This window comes from Podarcis erhardii, assembly GCF_964252035.2.
Source record: "Podarcis erhardii genome assembly, chromosome: 11".
Classification (NCBI taxonomy): domain Eukaryota; kingdom Metazoa; phylum Chordata; class Lepidosauria; order Squamata; family Lacertidae; genus Podarcis; species Podarcis erhardii.
Window position 1 is genome coordinate 48,269,396 of NC_138501.1, and position 26,380 is coordinate 48,295,775.

At 45.8% G+C, this 26,380-nt stretch overlaps 1 protein-coding gene across 5 annotated transcripts in view; it reads left to right on the forward strand.

Annotated features, from left to right (window-relative positions):
- LOXHD1 (lipoxygenase homology PLAT domains 1) overlaps positions 1 to 26,380 on the forward strand; it is a 198,326-nt gene that overhangs the window by 119,781 nt on the left and 52,165 nt on the right. For 3 of the 5 annotated variants that reach the window (XR_014161414.1, XM_081881330.1, XM_081881331.1), the window contains 7 exons: positions 167 to 295; positions 3,481 to 3,645; positions 5,282 to 5,463; positions 8,667 to 8,783; positions 17,392 to 17,554; positions 19,724 to 19,878; positions 20,532 to 20,741. Coding sequence is in view for 4 of the 5 variants with exons in the window: in XM_081881330.1 (XP_081737456.1) it covers positions 167 to 295; positions 3,481 to 3,645; positions 5,282 to 5,463; positions 8,667 to 8,783; positions 17,392 to 17,554; positions 19,724 to 19,878; positions 20,532 to 20,741 (1,121 nt within the window). In the remaining variant the exon portion in view is untranslated. The remainder of the gene's footprint in view (positions 1 to 166; positions 296 to 3,480; positions 3,646 to 5,281; positions 5,464 to 8,666; positions 8,784 to 17,391; positions 17,555 to 19,723; positions 19,879 to 20,531; positions 20,742 to 26,380) is intronic. The other 2 variants (XM_081881332.1, XM_081881333.1) reach the window with 2 other exon arrangements.

The window sequence follows — 26,380 nt, forward strand, 5'->3', positions numbered from 1 at the left end:
TGCCAGCATCCTATGCCCTTTTAAAATGTGGCTCTTTCGGGGGAGGAGGAGTGTTATTGTGTTGTTGTTTTTATTTTGATCTTTTCTGGGTTTAGGGCGGTATATAAATTCAATAAATAATAATAATAATCCTTTCCACCTCCCTCTATGAATTAAAACAAAACAGGGACGATTGGCCTGAAGGCTTCTAAGACGAACAAGAACAAATTCGAGCGAGGAAAGATTGATGTGTTCACGGTGGAATGCGTGGACCTTGGAGACCTAAAAAAAATTAAGATTGGCCACGATAACACAGGTATGTTGGCTTGAAGGTACAAAATTACTCAAACAAGCTCTAGAGAATTATCACTCAATTAATTGGTGAAACAGGTCAACTTGACCCTGAGACAACTTCTAGGATGGGCACCGGTCCCAAGCTTACATGATCATGGGGGCTCCCTCCAGCCATAAATATGATGTTTCATCTGCTGAGATAAGATGGCGCCCGGCACACTTCCCCTGTGCCGATGGACACTCTGGTTCACACTGCGCTAAACCAACCCACACGCTGGTGACCTCAAACCTCTCAGGTGGTACCCCCTTTGTAGTGCGTGTGGAACGTCTGAGTTACTGCGTCTTCTGGCCTTCTGCATTTGACTAACGGGAGACGAAGGCTCACTTTTGGGCTCTCTTTTAACAACCTGTGGAGATGCCCCTCCCTGTTCTTGACCCTGGTCAGAGACCTGGTCCTCATCAGCAGGTTCAGCTTCTAACTCTCCCTCCTCAACAGAATCAGACAGACACTCTGAGAGAACGTCAGGATTCGCATGGATCCTTGACCAACCACTCTGCTCACAGAACTCAGCACTTCTGCTGACTAGAATCCTGGACTGATCGCCTTCTGGATAGGCAAACCTCCACCCTTTTGTCCCAGGCTTGTACCCACAAAAGATCATTTTCCGGGACCTCGGGTCACCTTTCTTGCGTTGAGCCTTTGGCACAAGCACCCAAGCTTCGCAACCAAACACACGGAAGAAATGCACCTTGGGCTTCTTGCCGTGCAGCAGAAAATAGGGCGTGTCCCCTACAACAGAGCTATAGGACCTGTTCAACGTGAAGCTGGCAGCTTTCCAAGCTTCGGCCCAAAAGCGCTGAGGCAAACCAGCATCAAACAGTAGAGCGTCAGCTGCCTCTGCTAGCGTTCTGTTCCTGCGCTCCGCTACGCCATTCTCCTGAGGAGAAAAAGCAACCGTCAACCTATGACTTATCCCCTTCTGGTGGAAGAAACTCTGCAGAGCAGACCCGGTGAACTCTCTGCCTCGGTCACTCTGAAAGCTCTGCACCTTGGTGGAAAACTGTAGTTCCACCGCCACAACCCAGTCTTTGATCAGTTGCGCCGCCTCGCTTTTCTGTTTCAGTGAGAAGATCCAGCCATTCCTCGAAAAATCATCTGTCAGCGTGAGCGCATACCTGGCTCTGCCCAGACTCGGCACTGGCATGGGTCCACAAAGGTCTGTATGCACTAGCTCAAAAGGCCTTGTGGTTACCCTCTCCGATCTGGGATAACTGCACCTTTTTATCTTTGCTCTTTTGCATGCCCTACAATCCAAGAATTTATCACATGCTTTCATCTTACAACTCTCAGTGCATTCTGGCAACTTCTGGATATATTTCCAACAGCTATGCGACATTCTCCTGTGCCACAAGTGAGCACACGAATCATGTGTGGGAAAGTTAGCACACTGCGCCTGTGCTGTCTCAGCGTCCCCCTTACCCTCCAGAGGTGTCTCCAGAACAAAGAGGTTGTTCTGACATGCAACATTGACCAGTTGTTTCCCACCCCTGGAAATAGAACAGTCATCATTTTCAAAGCAAACCTTATAACCCTCCTTTACAAGAGCAGATACAGATAAAAGACAACACTTCATTCCTGGCACAATGTAGACTTCCAGCTCTGCCTTTAAAAAAGAAACAAACACATTGCCAACAGTGGTTAATTGTCTCTGTGAGCCATCAGCAAGAGTGACTGTTTTCCCAGTTGAAACAGCCCTGCAGTTCCACATTTCGCCACTAGATGGCATCAGGTGATGGCTGGCTCCTGAGTCGATGACCCAACGCAGCATGCTGCCCTCACTGGAGTTGTCCTTCAGCGTTGCCATGAAGGCAGCTAGGTGATAAGAAGAACCGTCCTTCTCACTTCCTCTGTCACATCCTCTCTTTGCATTCCCACGCTGGCCTCCTCTCCTAGACTGGCTGCCATGGAAACCTGGCTGGCTGCCACGAGGACTTGGCTGGCTGCCATGGGAAGCGACCTTGGAGACATCCTGCCTGGCCTCTCTGGCTCTCCTCGGACAGGACCGACGCAGGTGTTCCACAGACCCGCAGACAAAACAACGACGAGTGGAAAAAGCCTGAACTGTGCCTTCTGGCTTGGCCCCCCTTCTGCTACCGGCAGGGCACCCTGAGCCAGCTGGGTCCTCTCTGAGACGGCGTTCTTCCTCGTCACACAAACAACCAGTGGAAAACTTTGCAAACTTGCCTTTGATCTTCTCTGCCCCCCCCACCTTGCCAGCAGCTCTCCTCGAGGCTGTACTGCATCTGGGGACGTGGCTTTTGGCTTCCGCTGTGGTTTCTCGGCAAACCCTCTCCAGCTCCTGCCAAACAGCCTGGGCACTGTCAAGACCCTCCACCAAAGGTAGCTGTGAGCCCTCCAAACTGAGCACGATAGCTCCCAGGGCTTCCTGGTCTTTCCTCTGTGAGGCATGGGCAGCTGCAACGACCGCTGCTGCAGCTCCAGCTGGAGCTTGCTGTGGGGGCCATTGGGTCGCCTCCCACAGACCCTTAGCTACCAGCCAGGCCTTCAGCTTCCTATGTGGCTGTTCTGGCTACCATGTGGCTGTTCTGGCTTCTGGGATAATCACGCCAAGCCTCTTCAGGGCAGCGGGATGAAGGCTCCCCCTGCCCGGAAGAGGCTGTGCAAGGCTAAGGCAGAAGCCAGGACAGCAATCGGGATCGCTGTGTAGTGATCCCTCTTGCTGTCCTGGCTTATAGGATAGCTACACTCCTGAACAAGAAGAATGGGAACTTTTAACAAATTATTTAAAAAGACAACAAAACGAATTAGACTCCTTGGCAGGTTTTGAATAAACACACACAAATTTATTGAGGGTTAATATAGTAGACAGATAATAAAAGAAAATATACAATTTTACAGTATGGAGAGAATAACGAGTTGAGAAATCAGAGAGAGGAGCCGAGGGAAGTCTTGGGGGGAGGGGGAGGGGGGAAAGTGGGGAAATAATGAAGATGATTTTTTTTGATAATTGTTATGTTGAAATTGTTAATAAAAAACTTTTTTAAGAAAACATGAGTCAACCGTGTGATGCAACAGCAAAAAAACACTAATGCCGTTCTAGGCTGCATCAACAGAAGTATAATGTACAGACAAGGGTGGTGTGTGATCAGACCACACCTGGAAGACTGCCTCCTGTTTCTCTGCAGGTAAAGCTCAAGGTTGGTTCTTGGAATGGGTAGAAGTGGATGCCCCATGCCTGGGGCTGTGTCTTGTGTTCCCTTGTGGCCGTTGGCTGGATAAATCAGAAGACGATGGAGCCATCGAAAGAGTTCTCTTCCCTGCAACCCTACAGACCAGGACATATGTCCCATGTGAGTAGTGTTGCTTGCTTATTTGGTGTGTTTTTAAATGAGTGTTTTTAAAAATTGTGTGGAATCCCCTAGATTGTGGAATTATGTCCCTGCAGAGGTGTGTCTGGCTTCTTCATGATGTACAGTGGTGCCTCGCAAGACGAAATTAATTCGTTCCGCAAGTTTTTTCTTCTTGCGAGTTTTTCGTCTTGCGAAGCACGGTTTCCCATAGGAATGCATTGAAAATCAATCAATGCGTTCCTATGGAGACCGTCCAGGGACAGAGGGGAAGCGCCGGACCTGTTTAAAGCAAGGGGCGGCGGGGAGAAGATTGCTTCTCCCCGTTGCCTGCCCCGCAATCTCCGGGGACAGAGGGGAAGGCGCGCGCCTTCCCCTCTGTCCCCGGACCTGTTTAAAGCAAGGGGCAGAGGGGAGAAGATCGCTTCTCCCCGTTGCTGCCCCTTGGTTCAAAAGGGGTCCGGGGAGAGAGGGGAAGGCGCGCTGTGCTTCCCCGCTATCCCCAGAGCTTGTGGGGGCAAGCTTCGTTTTGCGAAGCAAGCCCATAGGGAGATGCATCTTGCGAAGCAGCTAAGAAAACAAAAAACTCCTTCGTCTAGCGAGTTTTTCGTCTTCCGAGGCATTCGTCTTGCGGGGCACCACTGTACCTCTTCACTCTGGCCTTTGAGATATAAGAGGTGTTTTTTCAGGACTCATCCTATTATTGGGAATGTCATATGTTTTGGGAGTTTCTAATTCTGCCCTACCAGGGAGGAAGCTAAGCTAATGGACTATGCAGAAATGGCAAAGCTGACGCGAAAGCTCAGGAACCGAGACAACAAAAAGTTTAAAAAAGAATGGGGAAAATTTGTAATTTATTTAAGAGACTGTTGCAAGCAGATGAAAACATTGGCAGGATTTTAATCTCCCTTGTAACAAATATTATGGACAATATGGATTGATATAAAATACAGATTGTAGAATAATATGCAGTTGCAAATGTTGACAATAGGACTCGTGGGGAGGGGAGTCTTGAGATTCAGGGTAATCTCTATATATGGATAAGCATTTGGATTGTTATAATTTTATATCTGTGAAATCAAATAAAAATGATTTCATAAAAAAAGACATGCAGAAGACTACAGTGGTACCTCAGGTTACATACGCTCCAGGTTACAGACTCTGCTAACCCAGAAATAGTGCTTCAGGTTAAGAACTTTGCTTCAAGATGAGAACAGAAATCATGCTCCGGCGGCGCAGTGGCAGCAGGACGCCCCATTAGCTAAAGTGGTGTTTCAGGTTAAGAACAGTTTCAGGTTAAGAATGGACCTCCAGAACGAATTAAGTACTTAACACGAGGTACCACTGTACACTGTTAGGAGAGAGAGGTTCAAAAACGGACATCGGTAGAAAGATGAAGTACATTTTGATATGCAGAAATTCATTTATCTGAAAAATGTATAAACCACAATAAAAAGGCTTTCCTAGCGGGGTACAAGTAAAATTATAGATAAAATAATAAATTAAATATTACAATAAAATGCATAAACATTAAAAAAGGAGTTTTTAATTCTGGAAAATGCTGGTGAAGAGTGGGTCATACATTTAACAACAACAACTCATTTTGCCCACTGTTTATCTTCTTGCTCGCCTGTTGCAGTTGTTCCTTACGAGGTCACTGTTTACACAAGTGATATTTTTGGAGCTGGGACTGATGCCGACGTCTTCATTGTCCTGTATGGAGCTGATGGGGTTTGCACTCGCCAGAAATCCTTGTGCCAAAACAAGAGGGAGCGAAGGATGTTCTTTGAGAGGAACACCGTGAATCAGTTCATTGTTGAGGTAACCTAAGAGATGCCGTAGCTGTTCGCCTTCCTGCAGTCCAAATTTCAAGATCCGATGACTCATCCTTTGCTCTCAGAATTATCCTGTGAATTATATTTACATACATTTACTTAATAATTTACAGTATTCATGGGTTGTATCCAGCGAAGTCATCACATTATCACAAGGACTTCCACCTGTGCTATTGAATATCCTCCCCACACCATCAAATCAGTTATGGGTTTTCCCCCCACAACCGGTGATTTGGGGGCAGGGAGCATGCAGGAGAGGTTGAGAAAGTCTTGTTGCACAAGCAGAAACGTCCTTACACTAACAGGAAAGCCTCGTTGGATAAAACCTAATTCCCCCCCCCCCCAGGTAATTTGGACTTTTTTTTGGAGGGGAGAAGAGAAGTGTAACGGCTCTAGGTCAAAAGCCCTACACTCTTTCCATGGCAAGGAGATGAATTATCTATCCATGAATGTGGAGGAGAAGGGTACAAACATGGAAAAGTATTGCAGAATTGATTCCAGTAAATTAATTTGCGAACAAAAGCACCACATCCCCTGAATTGCTTGTAGTCCAGGCCACCTTTGTGGCATTCGAAAGCTAAAGATGAAATAAAATAGACATCTAGGCCAACTGCTCTTTTATCCAGATTTTTTTTTTTTTTTTTTTTTTACTGAGGGATCAAATAGTTCTGCCATTAATTCTTTCATGTTTGATCCTTGCATGGCCCTAAGCACTTTAGAATTCCTTTGGACTAACGCAAAACTGTTCCTAAATCTTATTTTTACATGTTTTGAGGTTGATATTTTATACTGGCAGAAGACAGCTAGTGAGTGGGGAGAGGGGAGTAGGAGCAAAATGTTGCATGCTGTCAACTACTTCTGAGAATCTGTAATAAGTTCAATAGACCTTGAAAACAATTCCGGGATTCCTGATCATTCAAGGGCTGTGAAATGCCTTTTTTAAAAAAGAAAAGAAAAAAGAAGTCGTAGTTTTACTGCTGGATCTGCTTTGTATTCGGCAGATAGCATGCTGAAAGCATTTAAGAAACTGTTATCAGCCACACTTTGAGGAGGTGATTTGATGGCAATGTGGAAAGTGCTTGAATAAATATACCATTTTGTTGTTGTTGTTTTTCGTTGCCTTCTTCCATGCCTGTCTTTAAAAGCACACGTGGCATTTCCTTACAAAGGAAAGCAATTTATTTGGCATGAGCAGAAGGGTGGGGGGGAGAATAATTGCTCTCCTTCTAATGTTAAATGTTTTTCAGATAAATAGAGATTTTAATCATTTTTATTCAAAACAAGAGATGGATAGCACTCGGTTGGTCTGGAGAATGTTGGTGTAAACCCTGTCACCTGAAATGGATAATTTTGCAAGCTCGTGGATCTACCCCAGTTTCAAGCATTTGCTATTGTTATTGTTGTTGTTACTATTGATTTATTGATGTGTTTGTTGCTCGTAAAGGATATTTTGTTTTGTAATGTTTGATGCTTTGTTGTGTTTTTATATGTGTTGTAAGTTGCCCAGAGTGGCTAGGGAAACTCAGCAAGATGGGCGAGATATAATTTTTTAAAAAAATATTATTTTATTATTAGAAACCAGAAATTGGAAGCTCTAGTGCAGGCACCCCCAAACTTGGCCGTCCAGATGTTTTGGGACTACAGTTCCCATCATCCCTGACCACTGGTCTTGTTAGCTAGGGATGATGGGAGTTGTAGTCCCAAAACAGCTGGAGGGCTGAGTTCGGGGATGCCTGATCTAGTGCAAAGCAGGGCACAAACACCTTAAACATCCCACCTTCAAGAAAAGGCAAGAGATGGAGATGAAGAAGGTCTGCTCTGCTCAGTCTCCATCAGGATTAGAACTCAGTCCCCCTCACCCTTTCTCCCCTGTAGAAGGAGACGTGCTGGAAAGATGGGGTCAGATTTTAGCTTGGCATTTTGCCTGAGTTATTAGACATTAAATTCTACAGCAGGGATGAAGAACCTATAGCCCTTCAGATGTCTGACTTCAGCTCCTATCAATCTCTCTTTTTCCCCCATAATGATTTTTATTAAGTTTTCCATTTTTAACAAATTCACATTTTGTTACATAATTCCATATCCCAATACATTGCTCTAACAGAGCATCGACCTCCTTCCCTCCCTCTTTCTGACTTCCATACATCTTACTAAATTCTTAGCATTTCTAAAATCACTTTTTTTACCTTCTATCTTTCTTTAATATTTCACCTTATTGTTGGTAAATCAGTTCCTTATATTTACATTACAAAACACTTCAGTCCAAACCTACAAACGTTTTCAGATGTTTACAGTTTTCTTTCATGTAGAATATAAATTTGTTCTAGTCCTTTTGAAACAGTTCGTCACGCTGATACCGGATTTCCCCCATCAACTTGGCCATCTCTACATACAGTGGTGCCTCGCAAGACGAAAAGAATCCATTCCACGAGTCTCTTCGTCTAGCGGTTTTTTCGTCTTGCGAAGCAAGCCCATTGACGGCTTAGCGGATTAGCGCTATTAGCACTTTTAGCGGCTTTTAGCGGCTTATCGGCTTATCGGATAAGCAGATAAGCGGCTTAGTGGCTTAGAAAAAGGGGGGAGGGGGAAAAAAACGCAGGAACTCGCAAGACATTTTCGTCTTGCGAAGCAAGCCCATAGGAAATTCGTTTTGCGAAGCACTTGCAAAACGGAAAACCCTTTCGTCTAGCGGGTTTTCCGTCTTGCGAGGCATTCGTCTTGCGGGGCACCACTGTATTCCACCATCTTGCCCTGCCATTCTTCCAACTCCTATCAACGTCAGCCAACATGGCAAATGGTTAAGAATGATGGGAGTTGTAGTCCAACAACATATTCCCCACCCTAGCTGTAGTACGGGCCAGAATGCCCTGGGCAATGTCTAAATTGGCCATTATTCTCTCTTGGATTCTTCAGCTCCAGCCATTAATATACACCCTTTTTTTTTTGCCAAGTTCTTGAGCTTCAGTCTACAGCCAAGTCCTCTGCTAGCTGGAATGTGTTAGGACCTAGCACACCTTTCTGAGATGGTTGCAGTTTGAGATGCTGTGCTGCCAGAATATTTGTCATCTTCTTATCCCATTAAGAAAAAAAACAAGATACACAAGCTAAAGGAACAAATAGGATTGGGTGTTGGAAAGTGAGGTTGCTAAACTTTGGTTGATCCTGAAATGTCTGCCTTGATTTCTCCAGTTGGAGGACATTGGGGACATTCTTGAAAAGATCCGCATTGGGCATGACGGCACAGGGATTAATCCTGGTTGGCATCTTGATAAAGTGCAGATACGAAGGCTTTTACCCAACGGAAAGGTGAGCAGAAAGCTGAGCATTTTGCTGCATGCACACATTCCAAAAGAACTTTTCTGCTTCGTGGAGCAGAGGGCTGACCCCAAAGCTGTTGCAAAACGCAGGCAGCAAGTCCTTACCTCCTTTTGGCCAAGAAGGTGGCAAACATCCTAAGTTCACTTATAAACTAATGAGATCTGAACTGGTGTTACCAGGAACCACAGGTGGGAAGAGTTGCTCTTGTGCTTGAATCCTGCTTGCAGGCTTTTCACAGGCTCAGCCACTGTGAGAACCGGACGCAGGCCTGATCTTCAGGCTCCTCTTGTGTTTGTATGGCTGACCAGGGAAAAGATCTTTGGTGGGATCTGGTGAACAGCTCAATGAAGATATTGTCCCAGTGTGTGGCAGCTGTAGGGGGGAAAAGTGAATTCCACGTTATAGATCAGTAGGAAAACAACAACTTGCCGGTACAGAAATCGTGGAATACTGGGTAGAATTTTGGCTTTTGCATCTCAAAAAGGATATTTGTAGAATTAGAATAGGGGCAAAAAGGCACCCAAAATGGGATTGGAGCAAAGGCAAGCAAGGGATACAAAAAGGTGTACGGTGTAGAGAAAGTAGACAGGGAAATGTTTGTCTCCCTCTCTATTAATAGTAGTATTCAGTGCCTAACATCAATCTACAAATGGCTGACATTGAATCTGCTCCCCCGAGGAATAGCCCCACTGATCCTCTGCGGCCAGTTCCAGTCAGGCTAGCAGACAGCAGTCCTGAACACCCTTCAGAAACTGGGTTTTGCCCCTCAAGCCCTTCTAAGTCTGGGGTTTGGCCAGGCAAAAGCTATGGTTAGGCAAAGAATCATAGACACTGAGAGACAACATGACTGCTCAAGGTGCCCTGACTATAAAATTGGAGAAATCGAGAGATATATAGCTGCACCGGCAGCATATCTCTTCTTTCTCGTATCCAAAAATGCAAGAAGGGCTTTTACACTCGCCAGAAGCTCGGCTCTGCCCTCGCCGGTCCTGGAAAGATTCTTTTTAAAAGTCCCATATGCTCAGAGACTTTGCTCCTGTTCATTGGGGGATATAGGAATCCCAGAGCACTTGTTCTTTTCCTGTTAGGCAAAGATCATAAGACGACCCGGATGGTCGCCAGATTCTGTGTACAGATCTGTAGGCGCAGACCATCCCCCGACTCAAACTAGTTCGTTAAGAAAATCCCCAAACTCAGTTCCATGGGTGACTCTGGGTCATCTCTCTGTGGTAGTTACAGATAGGTAGCCGTGTTGGTCTGTCATAGTCAAAACAAAAAATTCCTTCCAGTAGCACCTTAAAGACCAACTAAGTTAGTTCTAGGTATGAGCTTTCGTGTGGTATCTGAAGAAGTGTGCATGCACACGAAAGCTCATACCTAGAACTAACTTAGTTGGTCTTTAAGGTGCTACTGGAAGGAATTTTTTGTTTTCTCTGTGGTAGCTTATCTTAAAGTTTTAAGTGTCTATATGCTTATTGCATTTATAAATTTTAAATTTATTGTTTTACGTTGTTTTAAATGTTTGTTTTCCTTCTGGGATTGTACCCCCAAGTGTGTTTTATAAGCTGGTCTCTGACCGTAATAAATTATCTATCTGTCTGTCTGTCTATCTATCTGTCTGTCTATCATCTATCTATCTATCTATCTATCTATCTATCTATATCTATCTCTATCTATCTATCTATCTATCTATCTATCTATCTATCTATCTATCTATCTATCATCTATCTATCTAATCTATCTATCTATCTATCTATCTATCTATCTATCTATCTATCTATCTATCATCTCTCTCTCTATCTATCATCTATCTATCTATCATCTATCTATCATCTAACTATCTATCTAATCTATCTATCATCTATCTATCTATCTATCTATCTATCTAATCTATCATCTATCTATATCTATCTATCTATCTATCTATCTATCTATCTATCTATCTATCATCATCATCTATCATCTTTCTATCTATCATCTATCTATCATCTATCTATCATCTATCTATCTATCATCTATCTATCTATCTATCTATCTATCTATCTATCTATCTATCTATCTATCATCTATCTATCTATCTACAGTATCTATCTATCTATCTATCTATCTATCTATCTATCTATCTATCTCTCTCTCTATCTATCTATCTATCTATCATCTATCTATCTATAATCTATATCATCTATATCATCTATCTATATCTATCTATCTATCTATCATCTATCTATCTATCTATCTATCTATCTATCTATCTATCTATCTATCTATCATCTATCTATCTATTTATCATCTATCTATCTATCTATCTATCTATCTATCTATCTATCTATCTATCATCTATCTATCTATCTATCATCTATATCATCTATATCATGTATCTATATCTATCTATCTCTATCTATCTATCTATCTATCTATCTATCTATCTATCTATCTATCATCTATCTAATCTATCTAGTAGTATTCAGGGTTATCCTAGGAAGATGAACGATGCAAGATTCAGAACGAATGGATAGCTCAGTCGGTAGAGCATGAGACTCTTAATCTCAGGGTTGTGAGTTCAAGTTGGGCAAAAAATTCCTGCATTGCAGAGGGTTGTAGATGATCCTTGGGCTCCATTCCAACTCTACAATTCTGTGATTCTGGGAATTACTTATTCACACACTGTGACTTTAAAAGGTAATTAGCTGTTGATGGCTATGAACCACACATAATCTATGTATTACCTCCAGAGTCTAAGATGGTCTGCCTCTGGCTACCAGTTGCCAGGGAGCAACTGGTGAGCCACTGTGAGAACAAGATGCTGGACTAGATGGGTTTCTAGTCTGATCCTGCAGGGCCCTTCCTATATTCTCACGGCCTTATGAAAGTCACTGTCTGACAAGGCAGTTCCTGACAGTCACTGTTTTCAAATGGGCTTCAAGCATAAGCCAAAAATTCAGGTTGCACAAATCAGACTTTCTGCAATAATGGAAGGGGCTATGCACCAGCTGTTTGTCAAGTTCTCCACAAACAAACGGGAACAAATGCTCATTGGAAGTAGGGGTGGAGCAGAAATTTGATTCAGCCCATATTAAAAGGTGAGCCTGCCTAATTTGGACTTTCTGAAACAATACAAAAACTGGAACACCGCCACCCTTCAGAATTTATATCTGAAGGAGAGTCTCCACCCCCATTGTTGTGCCTGGACACTGAGGTCCAGCTCTGACGGCCTTCTGGCGGTTCCCTCATTGCGAGAAGTGAGGTTACAGGGAACCAGGCAGGGGGCCTTCTCGGTAGCAGCACCCACCCTGTGGAACGCCCTCCCATCAGATTTCAAAGAGAACAACAACTACCAGACTTTTAGAAGACATCTGAAGGCAGCCCTGTTTAGGGAAGCTTTTAATATTTGATGTATTACGGTATTTTAATATTTTGTTGGAAGCCGCCCAAAGTGGCTGGGGAAGCTCAGCCAGATGGGCAGGGTATACATAAATTATTATTATTATTATTATTATTATTATTATTATTATTATTATTATTATTATTTGCACTTTTTTGCATCTTGCAATGAGATTCCCTGGCAAAGCAGTGTGAACAAAAACACATGGATATGCACATGAGAAAGCACATATCAGTGCATTATATTAGGGGAAATCGCTTTGCAAAAGTGTGTGTATCAGGCAGAAGGGCATGCAAAAACATGGATATTTGGAGAAATTCGCAGTAAAATGGTGATGAATTTTCTTGAGTATTTTTTTTAAAAAAAAATGAACTTAAAGGAAAAAGCAAACATCTCAGTGTAGAGCAGCTGCTTTGCATGCAGAAAGTTCCGGGCTCAGTCTCCATTATCTCTAGGTAGGGCTGGGAGAGTATCCCTATTTGAAACTCTGGACAGCGCCTGCCAGTCAGTGTAGAGAATATTAAGCTGAATATACCAATTGTTCTGACTCACTGTAAGGCACCTTCCTGCGCTCCGCTCTAAAATTTTATGGTGCTAATTTTCCAGTTAATGTGCTGCCTACCTCATCAAAACAAAACGTACCATATTTTTTGCTCTATAAGACTCACTTTTCCCCTTCTAAAACATAAGGGGAAATGTGTGTGTGTCTTATGGAGCGAGTGCAGGCTGCGCAGCTATCCCAGAAGCCAGAACAGCAAGAGGGATTGCTGCTTTCACTGTGCAGCGATCCCTCTTGCTGTTCTGGCTTCTGAGATTCAGATCCCCCCCCCTTGTTTTCCTCTTCCAAAAACTAGGTGCGTCTTGTGGTTTGGTGCCTCTTATAGAGAAAAAAATATGGTATCTTGCTTCCTCAGGAAGGTCAGAAACTGAGCAGCTCCCAGTGCATCCTGCTGGCTGAGTGTGGAAAATGTTCCCTGAAGACTTAAGAAGGCCAGCAGGGCCTACTCTTGCAGTGGCTCCTCCCCTCCGGAAGAGCCGTCTGTCTGCAATCCTTAAATGGCCTGTATCTGATTCTGCAGATGTGGCCTCCTGCCTGGATGTGGAGCAGGAAGAGTGATGAGGGGGACATGCCCAGAGTCTGAGGGAAATGGAAGAGGCATGCTCTTAGGCTGGGAAGGCATAGAACAGGGCACTGAGGGCTTCGCTACGAGAAGCCAGGTTACAGGGAAGCAGGCAGAGGGCCTTCTTGGCAGTGGCACCCGCCCTGTGGAACGCCCACCAACCAGATGTCAAAGAGAAAAATAACTACTGAACTTTTAGAAGACACCTAAAGGCAGCCCTGTTTAGGGAAGCTTTTGATGTTTAATAGACTATTGTATTTTAGTGTTTTGTTGGAAGCCGCCCAGAGTGGTTGCGGAAATATTATTATTATTATTATTATTATTATTATTATTATTAGGGAGTGGGCAGAAAAACATTCACCTGTACCCACATGCCAAGTAATGTAAGTACTGAAATGGGTTGTTTTCAGGGGATAATTGACAAGCTAGAGCAGAGTGACAGCTGCCAATGTCCACCTGCAAATGCCCTTCAGGTCATCCTGAGCCTGCCCTCCAAATCAGGTTTCTTTACAATCTTGAAACCTGACTGAACCTCCCCCCACCCAAAAAAATGGATAAAAAAATAGCAGAAACTGCTGTGCAAGGGAACCCTGCCCCCCCCACTGCCATTTCTTCCCAGCCAGCCCACTCCCCAAACATCAGTGTTACAAACCAAGCACAGAACCCAGGATTTGCCTCCTAATGTCTTGATGTATCATTATATCACGAGACAACAGCAAGCAGGGAAGCAGAGAGCTGCCTTGAAGGATGGAAGAGAGCAGGCAATATCCTCTAGGGACTCTTAGATAACTGCAGCAGCTTCTCTGCTTTCCCCTCCCTGAAACTAATGAGCTCTCGCTGGTGCACATTATGCGCCGTTAGCTTCTGGTGCTCCTGTGCTAACGGCGCACACTCTTCAAAATCCAGCCACATCTAGGAACAAAGGAAACCTTCCCCTGCATGCTGGGGAGGAAGCAGGCAGCCACCGGCAGCTGTCTCTTAAGTGGCTTTGGTCTGCACTCGGCAGATTGGACCCCTGACTCCCTCCCTCCCTCATGTGCCTCCTTCCTGGCTCCCCTTTTCCCTGCTGTCATGAGCCTGTGGCGTAGGACGCCTGGTGGAGAGACCAAAGGAGAGGCAGGGCAGCTGAGAAGCAGGCAAGGCAGTAGCTGGATGGAAACAGGCAGAACGGATTGTGGGTGGAGGAGCAGCAAGGAGCTAAAGGATGCTCTGGGAAGACAGCGAAGGGGATCGAAGGGGCAGGAGAAGTCAGATGCTGAGGACAGCAGCAGGAGGAGTGGTTTGGGTGGAAATAGGGCCTAGAGACCAGAGGGGCTGTTGTCAGGCGAGAATGCAGAGGAATGGCTGGATCTTTCTGTTTTATTAAAGATTTTCTTGGTTTGCAAAAGCATGTGCAATCTCTCTCTCTTTCTCTCCCCTCCCCCCCCCCCAGTAAATTTTTTTAGAGATCAGTTTCATTTGCTGAGACATTAGAAAGAGGTGGGGGGGGAGGTTATTGGGGGTGGACACAAGTGAATAGCAGAGAACCTGCACAAGCAGCGCTGACACAAAACCCTACATACAGTGGTACCTCAGGTTAAGTACTTAATTCGTTCCGGAGGTCCGTTCTTAACCTGAAACTGTTCTTAACTTGAAGCACCACTTTAGCTAATGGGGCCTCCCGCTGCCACCGCACCGCCGGAGTACAATTTCTGTTCTCATCCTGAAGCAAAGTTCTTAACCCGAGGTACTATTTCTGGGTTAGCGGAGTCTGTAACCTGAAGCGTATGTAACCCGAGGTACCACTGTATAATGGATCTTTCTGTTTTGATGTGAAATAGCCAGTCAAAATCCTTTGCCTGGCTTGCGTTGATTGGAATCAGCACTCTGGATAGCTCCCAGCAGACAGCGACTGGCTTTCCTGTACCCAATGCTTCCTCGTTTTTTCCCCTTCTTCTTTTTTCTGTAGCCATAACCAGCCCTTGACGAAACCTTGTTAATGAGAATGCCTGGAGGGGATGTAGTAGCAGTCCATGATGATGCGTCTGAGCAGCCACAAATATTCTTGCTGAGCTTTTAGATTTGGGCACGTGGAGAGGGGAAGGGGGAGAGGAGGAGGAGGAGGAGGAGGAGAAGGAATAGGAGGAAGGAAAGAGCCGAGTGCTGCATGATCGTGCCATCATCCGCCGCAGGATATTACGGCCTGCCACAGGATAGCAATAGGCTGCCAAGCCGCTAAAAGCCCTGCTACCTGATTAGACTGCTAAGAAGCCTCTCCGTGTATCTGTGCGCGGCAAGGGGGGGAAATGAGGTCAGATTAAATTGAAAAGCATTTGGGCAGGACAAGCTGACTTCGCTGCAGAGGGCTAAAGCCACAGCAACATGTGCCAGTTAAATTTCACAATTATATTTCATCTGCTGTGCTGAGTATCGGGGGAGGTGGGGGCAAGCAAATCGGAGCGTTTCAGTGGGATCTCAGTTGTGCAGGGAGAACCAACAGACATCAGTGAGGAGGTTCTCACAGCGCAGGGGGTGAGGATAGGCCCCTCTGTTGCAAAATGTGACTTTATATGCTACATTTTACTTATATATTGTGGCTGCTCTCCATGAGCTCACAGGGCACTGGAGAACTGACCAACAGCTGAGAGCAAAGAGCTTTTTCCGGGGAGAAAATACTCGGCGTGACATTAATGTCAAAGTAGCTCTTCGTATTAAAAGGTGCAGGTTGTTTTGTTATGCAAACAGCATCAGCTGGAGGAGGGGAAGGTATATTGATGATTATCTGGATCACCGCAAGTGGGGAGGGAAAGTCTAACCATCTCCTCCCTTGTTGCAGTCCCAAGGAAAACCCTTCCTCTGAAGCTGGCATTGCAGTTTGGGATTCCCCCATGAATGGTGTTTACTTACATCTGCATTTTTAAAAAACAATAACCCCCCACCTTGCATTATGCCCTGCCTCATTTGGCCTTCAGATGTAACTCAGTGGTGGAGTTTGCATGCAGCAAAGTTCATAGATTGGTCCCTGGCATCTACAGACCAAACAATAATGTGCATTGATAATGTGCATTGGGTGCTGGTTGCAGGTGCCTTTTTGGAGTGCTGTTGACACAGTGCCATCCTCGTGCCTCTCTATTGGCCCTTGGGGACTGTCTCTAGGCCACACCTCCTCTCTAGCCACACCCCTGACCCTCATGTGACACTCCCCAAGTCATGTTCTTCACTAGGACTGCTTCACACCTTCCTTGAGTGTTTTCGCCTGCCTAGAATGTGTCCTTGAAAGCTGGCAGTGCCCCTTGCTTGCCTGGACAGAGATGTGAGAGCCCAGAAAACAGGCTACTGCACAAAGGAAACATGTATGTTAGTTTCTCCACTCACTTTTTGCCTCTCACCCCACCCACCACTGGCAGGTGGCCTCTGCAAAGTTGCCCAGAATGGAAAGTGGCCCTCAGTCTGAACAAAGTCTCTCCATCCCTGTTTTGATGAGTGGGTTCCTCTGGGTCAGGATGGATAGAGACCTCTTGCATCAGCAACCCAGCACATCAGCCTAGGAGCTGAAGGCTTCACCCCTTCCTGGCTCTTAGCCCAGCCCAGATTTCAGCAAGTGCTCCTGTCCTCCCAAGTTCACAGCTAGTTGGGCCCTTCATTGGTGGCTCTGAACTTCCTGGCTGCTTCATGGTCTCCTCTGCTCCTGTGGTCCTGGCTGAGATCAGGGGTGGTGGTCTGAGAGAGTTGGTGTGGGGACCTCCAATTCAAACCTGATGGGGTCATAGGAAGTGTGGGGAAGGGTCCTGCTCTCCTTGTTCCTCATCTGAGGAGACCATAGATTTGAATACCAGTTGCTGGCAACAACAGAAGGGGAGAGATGCTCTTGTGCTCAGGGTTTTCCATGGGCAATTGGTTGACCACTGTGAGAACAGAATGCTGGACTAGATGGGCCACTTGCCTGATCCAGAAGGACTCTTCTTATGTCCTGAAGATGTCTGGGTAGGGCTGAACCCTGACATAAGTTTATTTCTCAAATATTTGGGTTGCTGAGCTGGTATTTACATACGTTGTTCCACTACTTATGTTTGTTGCGCTCTGCTATTCCCCACCCCCTCAACTGCCACATTAGGGTTCTGAAAAAACAACGTTTCCTTGTGAGAAGTGGCTGGCCACCTCTGAAGACGATGGCGAGATTATGAGGGAGCTGGTTCCATCCAGGGTCTTTACTGAAAAACTGTTGAAAGATGGGACGCTCAAGCAGATCGATGAACTAATTGATGATCCGCTGGAAAGTGAGTCACATCCCACCAGACCAGAGTTTGGCAGCCCCTACTCTAGATCAACCCACTCCCCGCTGTGCTAATTTAGTATAATTTACCTATTTATATGTGTAGTGAACATGGTATTTTGCAAAGAATAAGAGGATGGGTCTCTGCCTCAAAGCACTTATAATCTAGAATGTGATGTTTCCCAAAGTGGGTAATATCACCCCCTGGGGGGTGTTGGAACGATCCAGGGTGGTGGTGGTAGTAGCCTTGAGTGCAATTGGGGCTCATTGAAGAAAAATCAGCGGGCAGTGGAAGCATAAAGAAAGAAGAGAAGAGAAGAAAAAATTGAAGAAGAAAAAACACCATTCGTTCTGTTGTGTAAGGATGCTTATCACCAGGTCAGGCGCTGTTGCGGGTTAGCGACAGTGGCTCCCCTGGATCTGGCAGTCATGCTGGAGATGAGAGGATTTCTCAGGCTTGGGGGAGCCATTTTCAGCATCACCCAGATCCAGGAAGTGGATCCCAGCTTGCCTGCCTCTTTGGCCAACCCTGACACTTTGCTTAAAGAAGGTAGATTTCCAGGGGGCGGGGGGAAGAGCTCTGAGTATTCCCCCCCCCCATAAAAGTGGGCGGTTGGCCAAATAAGTTTGGGAACCTCTGATCTACAAAATAGGTATAAGGGGAGGGGAAGGGAGATGGAGTTGGAGGTGGGGATAGACCAGAATAATATGTAATTATTGCAGCTATGTGTACTCTTTGCAGGATTTTTTTCACGGGAGCACTCAAAAAATGCAATCCATTTGGCCAAAGTGGTATAATCCATGCTAGCTCACGATTCTACCGCCTCATTCGACTGTGCTGTGTTTCTAGGGAGAGGTCTGTGCTTTAAAGCGCCATTTCAGAGCACTTTCCCCCCTTTGCCCTGGCACTTTCGCTGAGGAAACCTACCCTTTACTGCTGAATCGGGGCAAAGAGCAATCTGCAGAAAACACGAACTGCCATTTGTTCTGATTCAGCATTAAAGAACGGGTTTTCATGTTTGATGTATCACAGTATTTTAATATTCTTTTGGAAGCCGCCCAGAGTGGCTGGGGAGGCCCAGCCAGATGAGCGGGGTATAAATAATAAATTATTATTATTATTATTATTATTATTATTATTATTATTATTATTATTATTATTTTCATAGGGAACCTGTCGGTGCAAAAAAAGGGGGGGCACTTTAAAGTACAGACTGTTCCTAGAAAGCACAGGGCATAAGGCAACTGTGCGTGAGCCCTTAGTCTCATGGTAAGTTTGTGTTTGTTGCTGCATTGTGTGTGCAGCGGCCCCATAGTCTTAGATTCAACCCATGATCTTGTAAATAAATAAAAGACTGTCTCAAGGGGAGGGGAAAGGTTGCCGTCTCAACATGAACGACACTGTAAACAAGTGCTTACAAGCTACGTTAAAGCCAAATCAAATATTGAATAATGAGCGTTCATAATAGTATCCTCTTCATTGATGATTTTCCATTTTCCCTCAAGTGCCCCTTTTGGAGCAGTTAATTTTCCTTTATGTTTCATCTTGTTTCTTTCAAGCAAGCCCTTTTTTAAAAAATAGAGAGGGAGGGAGGGAGGGAGGGAGGGAAGGAAGGAGTGCTAGACTAAATAAAATGCTTTCAAAATCCATTATGTCTTAGATTTCTTTCTAGCACTCTGCAGGAATGTTGCTGGAACTTGGAGAGCATAAAAGAAGGCAGCTGACACGTGCCTGGTGCCTATAGCTGAGCAAGCCTTGCTTTTTCCAACAAAAACTCACCACGCTCATGTCCGTCCTTTCCAGAACACTTACAAAGAGCTTAAAACTGAGTTGGAGAAATGGGTATTTTTCTTAGCCACCTTCTAACTCAGTGGTAGATCACCTGCTTTGTGCATGAAATGTCCTGGGTTCAACCCTCAACTTCTCCCATTGAAAGGTGTCTGGTTGTGGGGTTGGAAAACAGATTTCCTTGAGACCTTGTGGGGAACGGATGCCAAATTGCATTGCAAGGTTAGATGGACCAAGGTCCTAACCTGCTACAAACTAGCTTCCTTTGTTCATTCATAAATGATTGCAAGCTAGGATCAGTTGAAGGCTGCTCATCTAGTCACTGATGTCCGTGCTCTGAAAGCCTCCATTAAAACACAATCTTCTCCTTCCCACTCTGCCCAGTTCATACGTACAAGATTAGCGTTTTCACCGGCGATATTTTCGGTGCTGGGACGGATGCCAGCGTGTTCTTGACGATATATGGAGACCTCGGAGACACAGGGGAGAGACAACTCAGCAGCTCTGAAACGAACATGAACAAGTTCGAAAGAGGACAGGTATCGATCAAACTGAGTATTCTTCATCAAACGTCTTGATAAGAGAGAAGTACAGCTTTTGTGCTTCTAGAAACGTAAGGAAAAGCTCTGTCCCTGCACACAGTCTTCCCAGAAAAAAAAATCCACACACACACACACCCTATCTTCAGTTACCGTATTTTTCGCTCTATAAGATGCACCAGACCATAAGACGCACCTAGTTTTTGGAGGAGGAAAACAAGAAAAAAATATTCTGAATCCCAAAAGCCCCCAAGAGCTGCACTCCCTTTAAAGAGGACCTTTAAAGACTGACGGGCTGCCGTTCTCCCTCCTTGGGGAAAAGCCCCAACACACTCCACACGGCTCTTTAAAGGGAGCGCTGAGCAGAGCCTCCTGCCTGCATTCGCTCCGTAAGACGCACAAATATTTCCCCTTACTTTTTAAGAGGGGAAAAGTGCATCTTGTGGAGCGAAAAATATGTTAGTTAAGGAAACACAAGCTACATACCCTCATCGTACACATTAAATGCAGGTCTCATGGAATCACAGTGTGAGTGCAAAAAGTCCAGGGCTTAAGTCTGAGACTCCTTGGATCTTAGCCACTGTGCACTTTTCTGCTTGCGTAACAAACAGAACCTTGAAGAATTGTTCCTTTTTCTGTTCCATTCTCCCCAGGAAGACATCTTCTCAATCCAAGCTGTGGACCTTGGCGCTGTCTTCAAAATCAACATTCGGCATGACAACACAAACCCAAGGCCGGATTGGTACCTAGAGAAAGTAGAGATCCTGAATGACAACACAGAAGAATTGTTCCTGTTTCCATGCGAACGTTGGCTCTCGAGGAAGAAGGAGGACCTGATGATAGAGCGGGTCCTTTTTGAAAAAGTAAATCACAATATTTACTTAGGAGGCTGTAGGGCTCCAATGTCCTAGAGGTTTGTAGGGCTGGGAGGCATAGGGGGTTTTATGTTAAGGTTCAGATGTGGTAGGAAAGAGAAATGGCTGTTTGTGATGTACCGTATTTTTCACTCCATAAGACGCACCTGACCATAAGACACACCTAGTTTTTAGAGGAGGAAAGGGGGAAAGCCCCATTTTTTGAGGATCAGCTCAAAGTTGTGCAGCTTCTTTTGCAAAGGGGGAAAAGCACCATTTTTTGAGAACAGCTCAAAGTTGTTGAGCTTACTTTGCAAAGGGAAAACATCCTGTTTTTATGGGGTTCAACTCACAGTTCTGCAGCTTCTTTAGGAAAGGAAAGGGAGCCGTTTCCACAGTGTCCAGACAGATAATCTAATCAGCCAGTCACATGTCAGTGGGGAAACAATCAGCCTCCTTCTGCAGAACATTCAGCTATGGAGGCCTGGGCAAGGGGCTGGGGCCGGAAGGGGAGCCAGTGATCGACCACACATTTGCTCCATAAGACGCACAGACATTTCTCCTTACTTTTTAGGAGGAAAAAAGTGCATCTTATGGAGCGAAAAATACGGTACAATCTTGCTTTTAGCTCAGTTGCCAAACCAGAAGCGGCCAGGGTTGTAAGAAGGCAACAATTTCCATTCCAACCATAACATTCCTTTTGATGGAATGGAAGCATCAAAACAGTGTTTCAAAAAGTCATTAACTGTGTATTGTTTGTGGACAGAGGGAGCATCGACACTTCGGCTTGTCCCGTACCTAGAAAGGATGGCTTTGAGTGGTTTTGTCCTTGCTCCTCTCCTTTCCCAGGGAAAGCCTGCTCTTTAGTGCTAAATCGGAGGAAACATCGACCCAGAGAAAGCCTGAATTGCTGTTTACTCCAGTTGAGGGCTAAAGAGGGGTTGCCCCTCTGGGGAAAACAGCAGGAAAAGAGTTTTTAAAAACAACAACTATGTGAAGGCAAGCCAGTAATATTTGCTTGACTGATTTAAGTTCACGAACACACTAACTGCCCCAATTTCTTCTTGCCTTTCTTTCCTTTTGTAAGAGTTCCCGCAAACAAAATATTTATTTTTTAAATTTACATCTACTGAGCGAGAGAAATCCAGAATTCCAGGGCTCAGAAAGCAGAGGTTTGCAGAAAGAAAAGAAAGGGGGAAGTGGGGGCCAAATAGAACTAGCAGATATAAAATATTTTTAAAAGGTTGAAGAACCTGCCAACTACAGAAAATAAGGAATTATCTCCTTCCCCATCCCTTCAAGGCACATTGGTGATCCTCACCATCATTTTCATTTTCCATCATTTTATTTTGCCACTTCTCTTCTTACTTTTCAAATTCTTTTGGCGTTCTGCCTACAACTCCAGAGGGGACAGAGGACAAAAGTAAATTTGTGTGTATATTATGTATTGCCAGTGTAATTTTAACAGTGAGAGGCAGGGAACGGGCAACATTTTGCCCAGAATATCTAATTACTGGGCAGGGAAATGATGGGCCCAAAGTAGGCAGGGGGAAAGCCCAAACCAAACTGGCAAAGGATGAAGACGTCTCTTCTTTCCTGGCTAGGTCACTACCAAACAGGACAAGTGGGGGAGGGGGCATGGCCGAGGGAGAAAGCAGGTGCCTTAAGGAGAGTGCTTGTGGCAGATTAGGGATGCGGGTGGCACTGTGGGTTAAACCACAGAGCCTAGGACTTGCCGATTGGAAGGTCGGCGGTTCGAATCCCCACGGCGGGCTGAGCTCCCGTTGCTCGGTCCCTGCTCCTGCCAACCTAGCAGTTCAAAAGCACATCAAAGTGCAAGTAGATAAATAGGTACCGCTCCTGCGGGAATGTAAACGGCGTTTCCATGTGCTGCTCTGGTTCGCCAGAAGCGGCTTAGTCATGCTGGCCACATTAACCAGAAGCTGTACTCTGGCTCCCTCAGCCAATAAAGTGAGATGAGCGCCACAACCCCAGAGTCGGTCATGACTGGACCTAATGGTCAGGGATACCTTTACCTTTTGCAGCAGATTAAGAACCCTGGTGGGCCAGATTAGGCTCATAGCTTTCCCATACCTGGTGATGAAAGGCAGGTAAGAACAGTGGTGGAGCAAGGTGGAGCAAGATCGCACCCCCCGGCAGTGCCGCCATGCCGGATCATGCCCCCTGGCCTGGCCACCATGGTGGAGCGCACCCGCCCCTGCCTGGCTGCCACAGCGGAGCGCACCCCTCAACGGGGTCTGGAGTTGCAGGGGGTGGCGCATCGTTACCTCATGCTCCTGGCTGGAGGAGGCAGGTAGGGGGGAGGACAGGAAGGAGGCAGGAATGGGAGCTGCGCCCCCCATCCTGTTCGCACCACCCCAGGTGACAGAGAGGCTTCCTCCGCCACTGGCTGAGAAATCTAATAAAGAATAACTGAACCACATGAACCCATTTTACCCTGCTACACCAGTTAAATGTCTGGAAGCGGCTGGAGGATGGATGGCAGCTAACAGATTGAGGTTGAATCCTGACAAGACAGAAGTATTGTTTTTGGGGGACAGGAGAGGAGGACTCCCTGGTCCTGAAGGACCAGGTGCACAGCCTGGGAGTAATTTTGGACTCACAGCTGTCCATGGAGGCACAGGTCAATTCTGTGTCCAGGGCAGCTGTTTATTAGCTCCATCTGGTACACAGGCTGAGACCCTACGTGCCCGCGGACTTTCTCATCAGAGTGGTGCATGCTCTGGTTATCTCTTGCTTGAACTACTGCAATGCGCTCTATGTGGGGCTACCTTTGAAGGTGACCCGGAAACTACAACTAATTCAGAATGCGGCAGCTAGACTGGTGACTGGGAGTGGCTGCCAAGACCACATAACACCGGACTATATCCATCTTGAAAGATCTACACTGGCTCCCATTACGTTTCTGAGCACAATTCAAAGTGTGTTGGTGCTGACCTTTAAAGCCCTAAATGGCTTCGGTCCAGTATACCTGAAGGAGCATCTCCACCTCCATCATCCAGCCCAGACACTGAGGTCCAGTGCCCGATGGCCTTCTGGCAGTTCCTTGCTGCAAGAAGCCAAGTTACAGGGAACCAGGCAGAGGGCCTTCTTGGTAGTGGCACCCGCACTGTGGAACACCCTCCCACCAGATGTCCAACTGCACAGTTCTATAATTTTATGAAGGCAGGTGGCGAATCTTCCAAAGATGTGTGTTGGCTGGATAGCTCAGTTGGTTACAGCATGGTGCTGATAACGCCAAGGTTGCAGGTTCGATTCCCGTATGGGACGGCTGCATATTCCTGCATTGCTAGGGATTGGACTAGATGATCCTCAAGCTCCCATCCAACCCTTCAACTCTATGATTCTGCGATCTTCTTTGCTAGCTAGATTTAGGGATTGTCTGAAGCCATTTGCTAATTCTTGGAGTATCTTCAAAGAACTATGTGAACACAAAATTCTCCCGCTTCAGCACCCTGTGTTTGTTCCTTTGTGTGGCGAATTCACACCCCCCCCCCAGTGGAAATAAAGATACATGACACAATTATTAAGGCTAGTGGGCTAAATAAGGCCACAACTTTATTGTTTACAGGTGATGAGCGGTATTGGCTTAGGACTATATCCTAACCAACTATATCCAACTTCAGCCCATCCACTTGAAGTCTGGGAAGGGTTAGCCACCACTAGGGGGAGTCCTGCTGATGCACATCAACTAGGAACTCCCCCGGGGTCACTGATTGGGGGCGTGCCTTAGGCCCTCACCTCCATAGGCCTCGGACAGGGCCACACCCCCCAGAATCCTTTATCGGACTACCCTTCAATATTCGGGGCAGGTGATGGCGCTTCCTCCCTTCTTCCATCTACATAACAATACCAATACCAATGACTAACCACCAGTACGAAGAAAGTTGTGACGATTTGCTACGAGGTAGGCAAAAACCAAGTGGCTGGTGCCAATTTGCCAAGTGGAAAAATTCCTACCAGGCCCCTCAATGGCGACCAACCAAGGTTTATAGCAAGGTCAAGGAACGAATACCTTAAAGGGTGGGAGGGTGGGAAACAGGAGCAGCTGGAGGCGGCAAAAGAGGGAGATCCCCGGCCACGCCCACATTAAATAGGGCAGGCCACGCCCCCAGATCCAGCCGATTGGCTTGCCAGGGCGTGACGCGGCTGGGGATTCCCCCAATCGCGCGACACCACCTCCTTTGCAGGGCGGAAGTGGCTTTTTCAGCTACCGCTTAAACCCATTTCTCCACCCCAGCAACCAACCAATCATAATAGAAAGAAAGGGGGTGTTAATGTTTTGGGATATCTCTTCAAACAAGAAACTTCTGGAAATTCCCAGAAGTAGCTGAAACTAGTTTCTCTGTGTCACTGTGCTCTTGGTGGTTATTAGCGTAGCTGCAGGCATTCTGTTATAACTTAATTTTCTCCGAAGGCATCTCTTCTTATTTTGGGCAATTAGCTGTGACACCTGGTAAAAGCTATCTTTAAAGCATCCTTGCTTTCTCCTCCTGGAACTGTCCGCAGCCAGAGTCCAGGCTTCTGCAAGCGAATTGATGATGGAAACACCATGGTTGACTCTCTGAAAAAAGCTATATTTTTATCTCCAGTGCGTCAGTACTGCAGTGAGATTCCTGGGGAAAATAGGACCTATTACCTGCTGTTTTCAGCAGAGCACCATATCAGGTTTCGGTGATTGAAGGGGAAAGACTTCCGTTTCAGAGAGGCAAGATTCACAGCAAGGATCAAAGACCAACTCTTGGTTATAATTCAAGACTGAATTGCAAACAAAAACCAACTCAAAACAAAAACCCAGCATGTCTTAAGAGCGTTTGTTGTGATGCCTTTTCCCAATACCTCCAAATTACTCTGTCAGATGTTAGCAAGGCAGGTCAAACGCTGAGTAAAAATGCCACACTTTCATAGCACCAGCTGCAAGCTGCAAAAGGAGGCCGTTTGGGCTGTTTTGGGGTGCATAGGGGGCTGGAATCAAAGAACTGGGTGCAAACCACAAAGCCGCTTCCTGAAGCTCCTCCCAGCTGGGGCTAGTTGGCTGGTAGTCAATGTCTTCTTGTTCCCAAAAGTCCCCTGGAGCAACACTGTGGCCCATTCCATGCGCTGCAGCAAAACATCGTTAATAGTTTTCCACAAACATCACTATCTGGGGCTCTTCATTTTCTTCCCTCTGAGACTTGGAGGAGACAAACCTCTTGATCTCTTGGATGTGATGGTTTGCCATTACATCTGACCCAAGGATCCTGGCTTGTTTTGCTCCAACAGACTACCCAAAATGGAAGCTTGGCTAAAGATTGTGGGTGGTCTGAAGAGAAACAAGGCATGACCTATTGTTTAAGAGTAAGTCTACACCAGGGTTTTGTGGTTTGTTTCTTTCCAGCGTGAGTGGGGAAGAGTAAATCAGAAATATTTAGCTTGTTCACAGTAAGGCATACAGTGGTACCTCTGGTTAAGAACTGGAGGTCAATTCTTAACCTGAAACTGTTCTTAACCTGAGGTACCGCTTTAGCTACTGGGGCCTCTAGCTGCCACCGCGCAATTTCTGTTCTCATCCTGAAGTAAAGTTCTTAACCCAAGGTAGTATTTCTGGGTTAGCAGAGTCTGTAACCTGAAGTGTCTGTAACCCGAGG